Source organism: Hemibagrus wyckioides, linkage group LG07 (assembly GCF_019097595.1).
Source record: "Hemibagrus wyckioides isolate EC202008001 linkage group LG07, SWU_Hwy_1.0, whole genome shotgun sequence".
NCBI classification, from domain to species: Eukaryota; Metazoa; Chordata; class Actinopteri; order Siluriformes; family Bagridae; genus Hemibagrus; species Hemibagrus wyckioides.
Genome location: NC_080716.1, coordinates 18,147,861 through 18,164,161, shown reverse-complemented (window position 1 = coordinate 18,164,161; position 16,301 = coordinate 18,147,861). Strand labels below are relative to the sequence as shown.

The 16,301-nt window shown below is 39.6% G+C and overlaps 2 protein-coding genes across 3 annotated transcripts; one reads left to right on the top strand and one right to left on the bottom strand.

The window, feature by feature from the left end:
• Positions 1–1,789: 1,789 nt before the first annotated feature.
• Positions 1,790–7,123, top strand: paqr9 (progestin and adipoQ receptor family member 9). Its single transcript, XM_058395971.1, has one exon. The coding sequence runs from the start codon at positions 3,138–3,140 to the stop codon at positions 4,275–4,277; it is 1,140 nt and encodes a 379-aa protein (XP_058251954.1). The 5' UTR covers positions 1,790–3,137; the 3' UTR covers positions 4,278–7,123.
• Positions 7,124–8,848: 1,725 nt separating this feature from the next.
• Positions 8,849–15,935, bottom strand: pcolceb (procollagen C-endopeptidase enhancer b). 2 transcript variants are annotated; one of them, XM_058394301.1, is made up of 9 exons: positions 15,590–15,935; positions 13,925–14,033; positions 12,740–12,998; positions 12,061–12,185; positions 11,468–11,604; positions 10,189–10,832; positions 10,029–10,100; positions 9,485–9,655; positions 8,849–9,353 (listed from the first exon to the last, which is right to left on the bottom strand). In XM_058394301.1, the coding sequence occupies exons 1-9, from the start codon at positions 15,676–15,678 to the stop codon at positions 9,223–9,225; spliced, it is 1,737 nt and encodes a 578-aa protein (XP_058250284.1). In that variant the 5' UTR covers positions 15,679–15,935; the 3' UTR covers positions 8,849–9,222. The 2 variants fall into 2 exon arrangements, with proteins under 2 accessions (XP_058250284.1, XP_058250283.1); XM_058394300.1 differs by having other exon boundaries at positions 10,029–10,103; positions 15,590–15,930.
• Between the last annotated feature and the right edge of the window lie 366 nt (positions 15,936–16,301).

Here is a 16,301-nt window from a genome sequence, read left to right as displayed (position 1 = left end):
TGTGTGTGTGTGTGTGTGTGTGAGAGAGATAAAGGCCTCAATATAACATTTGAATAGGGGGAAGGAAACAGCTGAACCTCACTAACAATATGAATTGTTTGTTAATGAATCATTTTGCTGTGATCTTTTTGAATATGCTCAAATTCCCAATACAGCACTAAATAATACAAGCTGAGACCATTCATAACGTGTGTGTGTGTGTTTATGTAACAGGATTCAGACCAGTGAACTGACTACATGACTCATGGCTCTGCACTCTACCCGAGCTTCAGGTAGCACACTCTATCTTCAGCATTTGCTGAGTGTTATGTTACGTATTGATTATTTACTAAGGCCTGAGTCTAATAAAGCATTGTCCTCTGTCCCCTGATGATTAGTCTCTCAGAGTTGCAGCCTACATCTGTGAGCTCAGCAAACTGAACTGCAAGTCCAGCAAGCAGGTGATGAGTTCTGCCACAGGTGGCACTCTCTCAGCATCTTGTATATATTTGTAAGAGGAAAATGCTGTTCTCTTCTGGGTTTGCTTAATTTGGCCCAAGAGAAAATACTGCATTCGAACATACACTGGATTGGGAATAAAGCATAATTCGAATCAAATGATAGATTTTATGGCAGGACCACATAGTTTGCACTTGAACACATACGACATTCTGTGTGAAAGTATCAGTCAGTATCAGATACACAATACTCTCATGGGTAGATAAGTTCCTCATTCTCTCTAAAGTGCAGTCATTTGGTTTTCATATTTATTTTTGCCACTGCCAGTCTCTTTCTCTAAGAGAAGTGAGACTATCTTGTGGATTGTAGAGAGAACATTCCAGTGTCTACTTTAAAAACATGATATAGTATGTACGTCAAAGACAAGATTCTTGGTTTATATTCTGTTAAAACAATGCCTGTATGAATTAACCTAATAAAATAAGAATAAATAAAATGGTGTTGTTTGAAATTGCACACAAACTGATAAACTATTCCCTTCACAGTAATATAAGCTGTACAGAAGCACATTTAGGTCTCTCCAATAACTATACCATGCAAATAGAAATTACACATAAGCCAAAAGCTCAGATTTTATCAGAAGGATTTCGAGTCTTAAGAAAGAAAGAAACAAAGAAACAAAGAAACAAAGAAACAAAGAAACAAAGAAACAAAGAAAAAGACCCAATTACTTTGATCATGATCACTGGCTAGTGAATGATGGACTAAGCAAGCAGATTCTGGGGAAGTTATAATGAAATGCAGAGTACTTAATATAATTACGACATTCGGTTCACAGTGGTACGGACAGCATGGTCAGCGGAAGTAAAGCACAGACCTAAGGAGAAAAAAAAAATTTATGCCTGAATGCACTGGCTGGTTAATGGGCCACAATTCCGCAGTGTGACACTGTAATACACAGAGCAGCTGGCTAATGGAGCAGTAGGAACAGCCCAGGGCTTTGCTAATGGCAGCCCCTGCCATAGGGCCACCTGTCACTTGCCCAGCGCTCCAGAAACCCCCTAGAGGGCAGGGTTTTAGATTAAGACCCTCCCTCTTTGCATTTAACACAGCACCTTGTAGGCTGTTCTGTAAGTGGGGCACTATTACGTCACTGTAGTGTGCAAACGCATGCCACTCAACATTTCGTCTTATTAACACTGAATGAGAAACAATGGAGAAGAAGTCATAAAACAGGGGTTATCTGACTTTAAGGAATGCCTGGCATGATGTAAATAAGTACATGAATGGAAAGTTTTAAGGGAAGGATGTGTGTTAAGAATAACTTCAGGGCAAGATATTAACTGGAGAGAGAGAGAGAGAGAGAGATAGAGAGACTAGGTGCAGATTTTGGGTAGATGATGAGCTCTGTCTAGCACCAAGCTGTCCGTGAGAAAAAGGTCTGACACTAGCCTGGGTAACGGTGCAGGGGAAGGAGGAGCAGAAGAGCTACACTGCGCATGGCTCACAGCAACCAACCGGCATTCTGCTCACGCTCAGGGGCGACCCGGCTTCTTTCCGCCTCCGCTGCTGTTTTTTCCGAGCGCGCATTCAGTCAAGGACAGTGTGTGAAGGCGATCTTACAACCCTTCACTGTGTTTATCGGTTCCTTTGAATGTAGGCTGGATTTCATGCATGGAAAACAGATCGTCGGGGATTAAGCGGCTCTGCGTGACAGTACATACGTCAAGGGCACTGCTCTAATAGCGCCATAAAGCAGAACTGATGCCGGTATAAGGAGAGAGAGAGGAGAGAGAGAGAGATCATCACGGATCATCTGCCTTTTGATGGATGTACGCAGGGTATCATTCAGTTGGATAGAATCAAGCAGCTCTTAACGTGCCATCGCATCCGCTCGACTGACCTCCTTTCTTTCCACTGATGTGACAGGGCATTCACCGGGACTGCAAGTGCAGGGTATAAAAAAAGACGATGAATTATGCACAGCGGACCATGAATAAAAGACGGTCTGATTGTGCATCTGTCAAGGACACATCCCGCATGACTTGGATTTCAGACTGAATTTTCAGGAGGACTGCGCATCCAGTTCCCGGTGAGGCCATGAGGAGCTTCAGCACATAAACATGATACCAAGAAGCACCGGCTTCTAGCTGCTCGTTTTCTCACACCGACATGTGACTGAAAAACCTACCGACCCGGGCAGAGTCAACTTCACACTGATAAGGACCCATCTGCACTGAAGAGATAAAACATTAACCTCTTTTTTTGGATTATGAAGACTGTTCTGAAAGATTAACAGGCAGCAGATTTCATTCCAGGTTTCTTGCAGTGAGGATTATTAACACTCAGGAATTTGATTTTGTTTTTTTTGTTTTTTTGCCAGGTATATAATCTTAATCTGCACATACACAATCTGCTTTTAATGGATTATAATTGTGCTGCATGTTTGAGTGACATTTTTAATGACTTATTTACCTGGCACCCTGTTTCGTTTGAGTAGGATGGTGAAGTAAGAGCTAAATTTTAGATTTTTTTTTTTTTATCCTGCTGAGTTTGAATGACTTAATAGTTTGAGCAGTTTTGTAAATCATACAGGAACATGATGAACGAGATATCGAGGGACAAAAGCGAGAAACAAACTGCTATGAATTGCTGTTTTGAGCCAGTTATCTAGTTGGTCCTAAATACAAGATTCAGCCATGTGGTCGCTACCTCTCCTTCGTTACACCGATGTCCCACAGAGAGTGACGGAAAACTTCATTTTGTCAGGTTACCGCTTTCCTGACTACAGCCTCCTACAGTGCCTGGTCTCTGCATTCCGGCCTACCAATGAGACCGGAAACTTCTGGACTCACTTCCTCCCGATATTTATCTTCGGGTTTCACTTTATAGAGATATTTGAGTGGGAAGGAGCCCCGAGCCCTGGTGAGCCCTTCTTTTACCCAGCCTGGAACTATTTCTTTGGTGTTTTCTATCTGCTGCTGGCCAGCAGTATGGCTCATCTCCTCAACTCCATGTCACTGATCATCAGAGAGATCTGCTTCTTTGTGGATTATGGAACCATCAGTGCTTATACCGTAGGTTCTTCTTTGGCTTACTATTACTACATTCACCCACAGGCAGGGGTACCAAAGATTGGATTTGGGACACTGAATGTATCACAGACACAGTCAGAGCCTGCAGAGGAGCCCCCCTTAGCTCCATCTTCCAACTCTTCTTTCTTTTCCCTTCATTTCCAATTTTTTGATAGCTTATACATCCCCTGCTCATGTCTGGTGGCCATCATCTGTGTGTTAACCTGTTGCAACACAAGGCAGCAGTGGAGGAAGTACAGATATGCCGTACGCACCCTTGTTTTTCTTCTGCCCTTCTTCATTTCATCCACACCAATTTTCTACCGGCTCCTCAGCCCATCACCATATCCAGCCTCCTCTCAGACGCCTTCTTCTTACCCGTCACCTACAATGGCCACCTTCTTCTATCGCCACTGCTTCTGGTTGGTGGTGTCTGCAGCCTTTAACATTAGCAAGATCCCAGAACGATTGTCTCCAGGAAAGTTTGACATCTGGGGGCACAGTCACCAGTGGTTCCACTGCTGCACCTTCCTCTCCATACTGGATGAGCTCCATATGATCAAGGTAGAGATCCGAGCCCTGCTGCTTCACCCTTCCTTGGTCCTAGCACCGGCCTCAAATCTCCAGCTCCCTGGCCCGACTATCTACTCCACCTTTGGGTTGATGCTGCTGCTACAGGGCTGTATAGCTTCCATTATTATATGGTTTGGGTGGTGTGCATACCACATTTATGGGCCTGTGCAGAAAGGCCTGAAGGCACACTGAGTGGAGCCAAGCCAGGGATTCCAATATATTTGGGCTGACATAATTACTGGTGATATTGTTGCTAACCATCATTTTGTCATATGGGACAAGATTAATTATTTCATTTACCATGTATCAATCTCTGATACTAGAATTGAGGCCACTAGGCATAATATGATTTTGATATGGAAATAGTGTGGCTATTTCTGTCTGTTTAAGGTTTCAATGTTTATGCTTACACAGCATTCAAGAATCAGCAGAAAATACAATCCTACGGGGATTCACTAGCACAAACAAGCATGTAAGGCTTCCTGAGTCTTCTAGTGGGACCTGCTGATACTGTTTGCTGGTATCTCTTACATTCACACTCACAAACACGCACACATACACACTTCCTCCTCCTTTGTAAACAGGAAGTGTAGGAGCCGACCAGCTTCAAACACAGTCTTTTAAGTGTTAAAGAAATGTGATGGCTGTGAATTTACTGTTGATGCAAAATGTACTTGAACAGTGCACACTTGTTAAAAATTATTGTTAAAAACTTCTGCTGTTAACAAAAACCATATACTACTGGATAAGAATCAAGATAAAAAAAATATCTACTTATATAATACTGTAACCTATGCATGGCTTTTAGGTGCATTGTTTATACTAGGAAGAAAAAGGGACATGATGACCACGGAGGTTTATAAGTTCAGTGTCAGATAAAGAAGAAGAAGAAGAAGCCATAACATTGTTTTTTAGACATATCAGTCTGATTTTTTAGCAGGGTTTCCCAGTGGTGAGCTGAATTTGCACATAATTAACCAGATGTTTTCGGGAAGTGGTGTATTAAAGGGCATTCAAGTGATTGAGAGCTTGTTGTTTACTTAATTACAAATCCATTATTAATATTAACTTATTTCTTTGCAGACAACAATCTCCCTAGTTCTATGTGCCCTTCTTTCCATCACTTACCACTTGCAGCTGGTTCTGAATACTACTTGAACCCAAAAGAAAGCATTAGTTAAACCACTGTGACAGCTAAGTGCTTAGATGTCAGCACTAGACTTGTTTTGGCCTGTGTACAGTACTAATTCCAGGAACAGATTCCCATTTTACATGCCTCTCTGTGTCAGTACATGTATGTAGGGAAAAAAGCCCTTAAACTGAAATGCTTCCTGAATGCAGGCTTTGGTGCATATAATTTCTCCCTGATCGGTACACAGTTACTGCATGTTAATCAGCATTCTGTCATAAACTTGTCATTAACAGTTTAATGTAACCTAACGCTGTGCTATGTCTGGTTAAACATCAGTGACAGCTTTATGACAGACTGTAGAGAGAAATCTTGCCAGTAACGTTACTATGAATACATTTGCACAGTTTAAGAGATGAATTAAAGTAATAAGTTAGCAATGTCTGTAAATCTCTATTCTGAACGTGCCTGCTATATTTGGTTCATTCATTTATGACTTGATTTTTGAGTCAGTGGTGAGTGAGGCATTTCTGTTGTGCAATGGAATATTTTACTGTCTTGTACTTATTCTTGTAAGAAAAAGCAGTAGAATAGATACTTTAACTGGTAGTGCTGGGAGTTTGAAAGCCAGCAAAATGGGATTTTCTATGTATATCATGTAAGGAATAAATCATGACAGGATGTGTTGTTATAGGACACCATGATCGTGTGATGCGGATCACTGTTGCCACCCCAAAGCTGAATATTTTCCAATAATACACACAATCTGAAGTGTTTTATTCATTATACCACAGCCGCTGTTAAACGAGTACAATTTTTAATTTATAAATAACACTTTTCTAACTTTAATATTACTGATTACCTAAAACTACAAGATAGTTTCTGTTTAAATTATAAATAAATTATATTCTAGTATGTTATATTATCCACCCTACAAGTTCCTATGAAAGAGCTACTATTTTACTATTTATACTATAGAAATGAGTTGCCACAGAAATAATAATATATTAGAACAAACTGATAACAAATTAAGTCTTTCGAATTACAGCTATGCCGTTATAGAAAATTGATCAACGCCTTCTGACCAATCAGATTTCAACAGCGCTGTGGTATAAGTGACATGGTTCTATTTCAATCGAAATTTCATATCCTCCTAGTTCAGGTTATGTCATACTTCACGAATCAAATGACATTAATTGTACATTTGTGACTAGAGTATGTCTGTACTGTGAGGAAATGACAACCTGTTTGTACATATCACAAAATGTGTAGTAGCTCCAACTACTGTCCTTTCCCACAATAATATTGCTAGTTAATGTATGTAATATATATTGTGAAGAATATGACGTCCAGTGTGAATGCAATCAACTTTAATGTTGGAGCAACTTCTTTGCCCTCGTTCTGCAATCATGTCAAAAAACATGACAGATAGACCTCATTCTTAAAACATGTGAAAAGAATGCAGCTGAGAAAGAATAGAATTACTGTTAATATGTCTGTATCGATACCATACTAATATTTTCACTAGGGAACCTAGACAGTGTGTACATTCTATTAGACTATTAAAAGTGTGCGACAGTCATTTATAAAGGTGTCTGGTGTAAAGTGGTTCGATTTAACACACGTGGTTACAGACCACTAGACCCGACAAGTTCAAGTTCTCAGGGTTAAACAATAAGGAAGGTTGAGATCTGACGTTCCTGGACACGCTATTCTTTATGACTGATTTTGATTCAGTCTTACTTTTGATTTACATATGTAGATCATTCTACTTCTATCTTAATGACTGAGATATAGTTATGCAACTATAGAGTAAGAGGTAATAGAATTGTATGAGTAGATTGTTAATCCTTTTCTCTGTATCAAAAGACTATTATTAGAAATGAATAGAATTAATAAATTAACTTGCTGGATCAAAAACGTCTGCTCGTCCTGTGTTTAATGAGTGTTTGTGTCGGATACTGTGTAAAAAAAAATGTGTTTGCTTCGTGAACAGAGATTCAACGAATCTGCAGCGAGTCAAAGGACATTTTGAATAATTCAAATTTCAGTGTACCTCATTGTTGAGCAGGTGCACATTTGCATTAGCTTGTGTGTGTGTGTGTGTGTGTGTGTGTGTTATATATATCTATGGCTATGGTTAATCTTCCTCTAATGTGAATTAGTGTGTATGTGTGGGGCCCTGGCATTACATCACGGGTCTATTCAAGCCTTGCACCCAGTGTTCTCAGGATAAGCCAGAGAGCCTCAATGACCCTGACCTAGAGGAAGTGGCTACTGACTATACATACATACATACATATATATATATATAGTGTGTGAGTAGGCAGTTCAGCTTGGCTGAGTTACAGGAACAGCTGGGAGGGTAAGCATAATATCCTAGCAACCTCCCACACACCATCTCTCTCTCTCTCTCTCTCTCTCTCTTTCTCACAGTAATACGACACTGCTGGATGTTATGGTAGAGTAAAATGATTCTGAAATGTCAAAAATAGACAGCGCTGTGGGAAAGTAGAGTGAATGAACGAGGGTACATGATGGCGAGACATATTTGCTTTCCATTACCTCTTTGTGATCTGGTTTCAGCAGTGGTCATGGTAACCTGGTGCTCCATTTGCAGCTAGAGGGAGACATTTAGCTGCACCTAATAACCCTGATGTTCTGAAGGTTAAATGTTGAAGCAATGTAGCTTGAAATATGGCTGAAGTGTGAAATAAAATGATATATATTAGAAATTAACATTATGAAAGTAAAATCATTTTTTAATTGTACGTCATGACCACGCATACATGATGCATCTGAAAGGTGTCTTCTCTCATCTAGTCAGGGACTGTATGCTACATTACATTTCAGTTTAAAGCAAGTTCATCACCGTAGAAAAAAAATATATCACGAATCGTGCTGATTCATCATCTGCAGTGAGTTTCTCATGCTGCAATATGTGTTGAATGCATTAGTTGAAGATGGATAAATCACCAGACTGCAGTGTGGAACTTGAGCAAGAGCATCCTCTTAAACCATTTTGAAAGATTTTACTACCTCAGTAAAATGTTTCAGTATGCTGGAGTAATCAAATACACATGCAAAATAAGGGGTCTCCTTTGACTCCCTTGAAGGCATAAATTCATGATGAGGTAAGTTTAGCTAATTTGCTGAAGGTAATTCCCTAGCTCTGTGTTGTTTTATGTAGATCTGTGTTGTTTTATGTAGCACCACGGGCCTGGAGGAATATTGTTTCATTTCACTACATACTGCATCAGCTATAATTCTTCTTGACTTGAATAATATTTGGCTACGTTTGGCCATTTTATTTGCGAATGCCAGGTTATTCTTTTATCTGTTTCAGTAGCTAGCATAATTGGCTAGGCAAATAAAGTCAAATATTTAATCAGTGATATTATAATATTGGGTATTAAGAAGATGTTTTTTTTCTGATTTATATATTATCAGACTACATAGCATCAGTCATAAAATCAAGTTATTGTTAAAGTTATTGTTTTCAGGCAAAATAGCATAGTTTCATAGCACAGTAAACAGGTAACAAAGCTTAGTTTTCACTTTATCTATACTTTCTCAATGCATATAATTTCACAGTACGTTTCCCTTGTTGATTGTGAAAGAATACACTCTTGAATGTAGTTAAAATCCTTTAATCAAAGAACTTTATATAATTTAAAAATAAAAATACATTGTGATCTGTCCAGCACAAATAATACTAGACCATGTATTGCAGGGTAACAAATCCGCTCCACATATTTATGTCATGTGCACAGATCTTAGTGAAAGTTTAAAAGTCTTCTAGTTTCTGTGTTTTACGTTGAGGTGAATAATATTTTAAAGGTAGATACACACTTCATTTGTAGTAGTGGCAACAGGATGCATTGATCTGTTTAAAAATTGAAGTGATTTGTTTTATAAGGTTCAGTAATAAACTTAATAACCGCCATTTTCCCACCTCAGAGATTAAAACTGGTTCCCAACACTGTGACTGGTGGAGCCAAGGTGAGGTTAGCATGTTTTCTTAGCGAGCATGGCCAGTGCTTTATCATGCACCGGCTTATGGAGTAGGACAAAGCTGGAAGGGTTCAGAATTCCACGTCCTTCTTCATTTACCTGGCCCATCAACACGTAGTTTATTCCTGAGACAGGAAAGAATAACAGAAACCTTTATATTGTGGCCGGAGATATATGTGAACAAATAACATCAGTTTTCTTTATTCTACTGACAGAAGCATTTATATGCAAGCTGTGAACTATAAAGACACTGTACCTTTTTGGAGCACAGGGCATTTCGGGCAGGGAACGGATAGACTGACAGATATAATCGGTCCTCTTTTGGTGATCTTAAGTTTGCCTGCCTTATAGGTCTTCATGATGTACACATCCACCTCAACACTACCACGAGGGCCTGGGTTCACTGATGTCACCTTCCCTGACAGCACTGAGAGAAGAAAAAATGTGAGAGAGGTGGGATAGACAGAGATATCAGAATTTTGTCTGACAACAATTATCAGACAGTGCTCTATATGGTAGTAGAACAGGGGTGTCCAGTCATATCCTATATCATATTGGACTGGTGTGTGGGTGCAGGTTTTCATTCCAACCAAACTGAGTCTATTGAAAGCCCAGATCAACTGATTAAACTGCTGGAATCAGGTGTGGCTCCTGCTTGATTGGAATGAAAATCTACACCCACACCAACCCTTGATGGACATCACTTCATGTATCCCTGAATAGATCAATCACTAGAGGAAATAAATGATAAGAGTAACTGAAAGTGAAGAGGCAGAAGGAGTCAAAGAAAAGGAGTTTACCAAAGTCGCTGGGACAGAAGCTGGTCAGAAGAGTGCCTGTCCTCTTACATGGCTGTGCACACTGTGGATTCTCTGCTGTGGTGTGGAGGGCAAAGATTGATAAGATTGATACAAATACATACAAAACCAGAATAAAGTACTACTCCTCAGATCTACTCACGTGTCTTGTTTCCTGTAGGGTTGAGCTTGGTGCTTGTGTTGGTGGCAGGTTTGATCTTTGGTTTCATGGTAGTTTTCACAACTAGCTTGGGTTTGGGCTTGGCTTTAGATGGAGGTGTAGGCTTTGCTGGCTTAGTGGCTGGTTTGGTTGTGGCCTTAACACCAGGCTTAATATTTGGTTTAGGCTTTGGAGTTGGTTTAGTTTTAGGCTTCAGAGTTGGTTTAGTTTTAGGCTTTGGAGTTGGTTTAGTTTTAGGCTTTGGAGTTGGTTTAGTTTTAGGCTTTGGAGTTGGTTTTACTGCAGGTTTTGGTGTAACCCTAGCAGTAGGTTTTTTTGGAGGCTTAGGCTTGGGCTTAGATGTAGGTCTTGCTGGTTTAGGTATGGCTGGTTTGAGAGTAGGTCTGGAAGGCTTAGGAATCTTTGGCTTAGGTTTAGTTGTAGGCTTGGGTTTAGATGTTGTAGGTTTAGGAACTGAGTTAACAAGGTCAGAGTCGATTCTAGGTCCAGGCACAGTGTCCAGGGTCGGTGTTGCAGTTCGAGAGCCACGTGGGATACTTTTATAATGTGCCATGAAACCTGCTCCTGCCAAACTGAGGTCAGATACAAACTGCACTAATAGTTCGTTTCCTCTGCTCACAACAGGCCTGCGGAAGAGAAATGATTCTATTAAATTATTATATAATGTGTTTTTCAAGCTCAACTGTAGCATACGGACGATTGTCACTGACATTTATTTTGACTAATTTTCATAGTAAATAGAAAACGTAGAATTACTGAAGTCTAAGGCCACCCTCCACAGTCCCCAGTTACTCCTTGGGTTGCTGTTTGTGTAGAGTTTCACATGTCGAGTTTCCTATGGTCATTTTGGTTTCCTCCAGGTTCTTACACCTCCATGCCAGTAAGTGAAAACCATGGCAGTAGGTGAGTTATTTTTTAGTTATTCTTATTTACCCCTAGTTGTGAATGTATGTGTTCATGTGTGCTGGTCTAGAATCTCATCCTAGCTGTATTCCCTTCTTGTTCCCGGGATAGACTCCAGATTCACCATAACCCTGACCACGATAAAGCAATTACTGAAGATAAAAGAATGCTTGATATTAAATTAAAAAAAAACCTGGGAAAGATCCAAAGATACATTCACAGTAGAAAACCTCACTCTACAGACCCAGAGCAAACGAAAACATCCTCTCTTTCCTGTTATGTTGCATCTATGCACAACCCAGAAAAAAAGTGAAGGGAGTGAAGGGAACTTTAAAATGTGTTACAATATGTGACTCACTCTGGTGCTATATCTCCACAGAATTTTCCAATACGTCGTGAATTGTCTGATTCTCCACCATTAAATAATGCCACGTAGTCAAAGCGACAGTATTTATCTGCCTCCAGATCCAGCTTCTCAAACTTTACCTCAATCACCTAGGGATTCATACACACACACACACACACACACACACACACACACACTGATTAGAGGTTTGAAAACTTCCGTTTACATTGGAGCTCTGTAAAGCTTGTAACAGTTTTGATTAAACAAAAAGTGCAGCTAAAATCATAATGAGTCTCTTATGCAGCTTTTTATGTCTCAATCTCTCTCTCTCTCTCTCTCTCTCTCTCTCTCTCCATAAACACATCCCTTCAATGGCGTCTTAGTCTCTGGCATCACACGTACACATACATACCTGCATGCATAGTCAAACACTTCAACGTCTGCCCAAATGCACACACATACTCACACGAACCAGTAAGCTAATACAGCTTATACCAGTAAGCTAATACAGTACAGCTCCCCTGCGTCAAATAAAATCATTTCACACCACGATGGCAAGAGAGCAGAGAGAAAAAGAGGTGTGAAGTGAGGCTCGACATGCTCACCATGTTGGACGCAACAGAGATGTGCCAGGAACAACTGATGCCTGTTGGGTAATTAGATTCTGGCCAGTTTGGAGTCTTCAGTGATCCGTGAGGCTTTGTCAACTTGCCACCACAAAACTGATTCTCTGTGTGAAGCAAGAGAGTGATATTTATCCTACTGAATTTATATTTTTGTTTCTATTTATTAGAATAATTCTTCTCTTTATTGGGCAAGTAGATTTGGACAGTAGGTCTTAAAAATACACACAAAAGAACATGATGTAAAATAGATTAAAATATACTATATAGGGTATAGAGGTCAAATATGAGGTGTCATTTTTGTGTCCAGGTTAAAAAACCAAAAAATATTATACACTTAATCAGAAATAATGTAGAATAGCGTTTAAGGGTTAATTGATTTGTCTATATGGTGAAATCTTCTCTATTCAAAGAACCTTTGAAGAGTTCTTATATCTAACACTAAACGTTAACGTTAAAATCAGTCTTTTATAACATAACGTTTTTTTTTTTACTTTGATCCATATGTCATATATGCATAATTAATGAAATATTTTAGCGTCATGTTAGCATAGGTCTGGATAAAATGAATCTTAGGAATATAAAGATTTAGGGTTATAAAAATTAAAAGCCAAATGACATCATTGTTGACATTGTTAAGTGGCAAGCAAAAGCTTCCAACCGTCCACATGTGGCTTTCCACCGCTGAAGAAAGCCAGGAAGCCACGCCCTCCCCTGCCCGAATCAGACACCATCTCCAGCATCATGAGGTTGGAGGTAGAGATAAGAGCCCCGGGCCGGAACGTTCCACAGAAGCGGCCCAGCTTCTGTACCGTATACGTGTGACCGTTGTACACATCCACGTAGTCGTAGCGACAGGTGGGGTCAGCCTCCAGGTCGAAGATACGGAACTGAAGCATGACCACCTGACCCTCTGGAACCTGTAGGTTGGATTCAGAGTTAACATTTTAGTGTGCTAATACTTCAGTGGCTTTAATGACAAGATGATCCTGCATATATAGGATTTGAAGGTTAAATGGACCGAAAATTTTCAATGCCCACCTAGAAATCGCTCTTTCTATGACATAAAATTATTTTATCTTGTGTTATAACAATGGATCTCTACTGAATAACAAAAAGTGTTTTATTCCTCTTGTGCCACACTAATTTGCCAATGATTAAACTTTTTAATTTATAAATAAACATTGCTTTTTACCTTCATAGTTAGCACTTGAGTTTAAGCAGTTTTTTTAATTGAATTTAATTAGTCAAAGAAATGCAATTTGTCAACAGAAAGCAATATCCTCTGTCCTGAACACTTTCTGATGGAAAGCATTATCATTAAATTAATTTTCTTAAATTAGATTAGTTATAGAAGGCTTCACCATGTTAATGATTATATCTACGTCTTTATTAAATACCGTTCAGTTCAGTAACAAAACCCATTTACTTTAATCCAAACCTACATGTGAATGAGTGAATGAGATACTACAGAATGAGTGTGTTAAAATAAGCCTCTGATCTGAATTACAGCCCACGTTGAAGCTGCAGTTCCCAATCAGATAACAGAGCTCCATTCCAAAACACAAACCTGCCACACAGAATAACAAAGAATGCTGGTGTTATTTCTACAGCTCTGAAGTGTGCTTTGATTGTATCTCTAGGAAACACTTAAATGTTATATATAGAACTTTTTCCCTAGTCCCACGCAGAACCCATTTAAGATGTCCTTAACTCTAAAAGAAGAAACAACTTATTAAAGTTTATTATCTCTGAGAGTATTACCTTCACGTTTTATTATGTTTACTTACTGATCTATGATGTCTGTCTGTCAGTGTGTACACTTGTGATGTGAACAGTTACTCACAGAGATGTACCAGGTGCATTTGGAGTTGGGTTTGTAATGGGTGGGGAAGTCTTCACTAGCCACAAAGCCTGAATCTGTCGTTAAATGACCCCCACATCGGAAAATTGGCCTAGAGAGAAAGAGAGAGAGAGAGAGAGAGAGAGAGAGAGAGTGTGTGTGTGAAGAGAGTGAGAGAGAGAGAGAGAGAGAGAGAGAGAGTTTTCTTTTTGCATTTCATAGAAAAATATAACTTGGCCATGGTGTTGGCACCAGCAATCTATGAAGGCTGGCTTGCACACACAAACATACTTACATACACGCACACACACACACACACACACACACACACAAAAACACACATACACAGCGCAAACCTTCCGAGAGCCAAACAGCCTCACTCTGTTCCAGAAATTTAGAAAGGGCCACTGAACCCACCCATACACACACACACACACACACACTTAACACTTTAAAAGATTGGTGTTATATAAAGTCAGTCACTGACAGAATGTTTCCTGTCACACATCTCTCTCTGTCTCACACACACACACACACACACACACACTTAATTTAAAGGTGTAATGTGCTGGTTTGAATGCAAATGTAATTAAAAGCATTTTTATATGACTCTCTTTCATCTCTCATAGAAATACAAGCTACACATGAATGCATCGAAATATACAAAAGCCTGCCTCGTTTCAGACGCACATCAAACACAGCGCAATTCAGTGTTAATCAAAGGCAGTTGTGTCGTAAAACAGTCTCTCGCTCCGACGCGCTTTCATCTGGGTCAGAAAATTTACCAATTATTAACAGAGTTCAATCAACTCAGATGTAGTTGTTTTTTTAAAACTCTGTTTCACCCAAAAAAATCATGTTCAGGGTCATTGGTGGATTGTATAACAGCTTTTAAAAACACTTCAGCTTGTCGTGTAGTGAACGTGATGCAGGAGCAGAGTTACAGCAAACAGAAGACTTCAGTTATTTCTCAGTTTAACATTTAGACAAAAAAAAGCATTTGTCAGTACACTAAAAAGATTGTGGTTGGCCTGGAAATCTGTCTCTATAAGGGGTAATAGAGATAAAATACATTTACTCATGTGATTTCTTTCTCTTTTTTTAGGTGAGTTTTCAGAGTGTTTAAGATTGTCTGGGAAATGCTTATTTTTTTCTTCTACAGACCCAAAAGTATTTTTAATGCTGTTAATTAACACACTGATGAATATACTGCCAGAAGTCAGTAACGGCTCACTGTATGCAATTACATAAGTAATAGCTATATAAAAATGAGTTGTTTGAGTTGCAAAGATTATATTAAATGCATTAAACTAAATGAAAAGGCAAAGCTAAAAAAAGAAAGGCATATATTTTTCCCCTCTTAGTTGGGCAGAAATGTTAGTGTAATGCTATAAGGGTAAAAAGAGGATTCTGATCAGGCTAAAGTGGCTGCACTCCTTCCTTCACACAGCAGATAGAATAATACACACTCCAATAATACAGTCAACCTTTATGCTTTCTGATAGCAGATGAAACACCAGCAAAACTATTTACTTTCTTTAGACATGAGAAAATGAATCAGAGCTCAGTCCTGCAGTAACCTGGCAACCCTACACTCACAAATTACAGCATAGAGAATGCATGCATTCACTCACTCACATATATATACACACACATACACACTCTCACCTTGTGAAGTTGGTTTGACTTTGTCCTTGTGCCCATCGCAACCCCAAAACCAGGAGGCCTACACACCACACACACACACCACCCCTCATCCTGCCTTTCAGAGAAGAGAGGACTTAAGGACAGAGCAAGAAGACGCAGGACAGGAGGAGACTGCAGGGGCGTGGAGAAGGAGCAGGGTGGCTACGTGAAAGGGGGATTGAGAAAGGATAAGGGGGAAAGGAGTGAGTGAGAGAGAGAGAGAGAGAGAGAGAGAGATGGGAAGATTGGGAATGGCTCCCAGATGCTGCTGATTTTGGAATGATGGAAAGATAGATGCCCTCACACTCTAACACACACCTAATCAAGGGTTGGTGTGTCTGTGTGATTCGGGGAGGGGATGCTGGATTTGAATTTTAGCCATAATGTTTAATTAATGGTCAAGGATTCAGTATTTAAACAGTGATGTTTGTATTTGGGAGCGAAAGTCCACAGACTAAAGGACCAAATGCTTAACTGCCTTCCTATTGGACGCCTGCCCTCCCTCTTTCACTCTCTCTGTCTCTCAGAATTACAGAAAGAACACACAAATATAGAAAAGTGTTCTTCCACATCCACATAACTGAGCAAAAAAAGCTGATAGTTTAATCCCTTTCTGTCTAGTTACTTCATTTTAGCAGTTTCAGTCCACGACACCTGCATGCCCCTGATGTAAAGTTCAAACTGGACAGAAAAA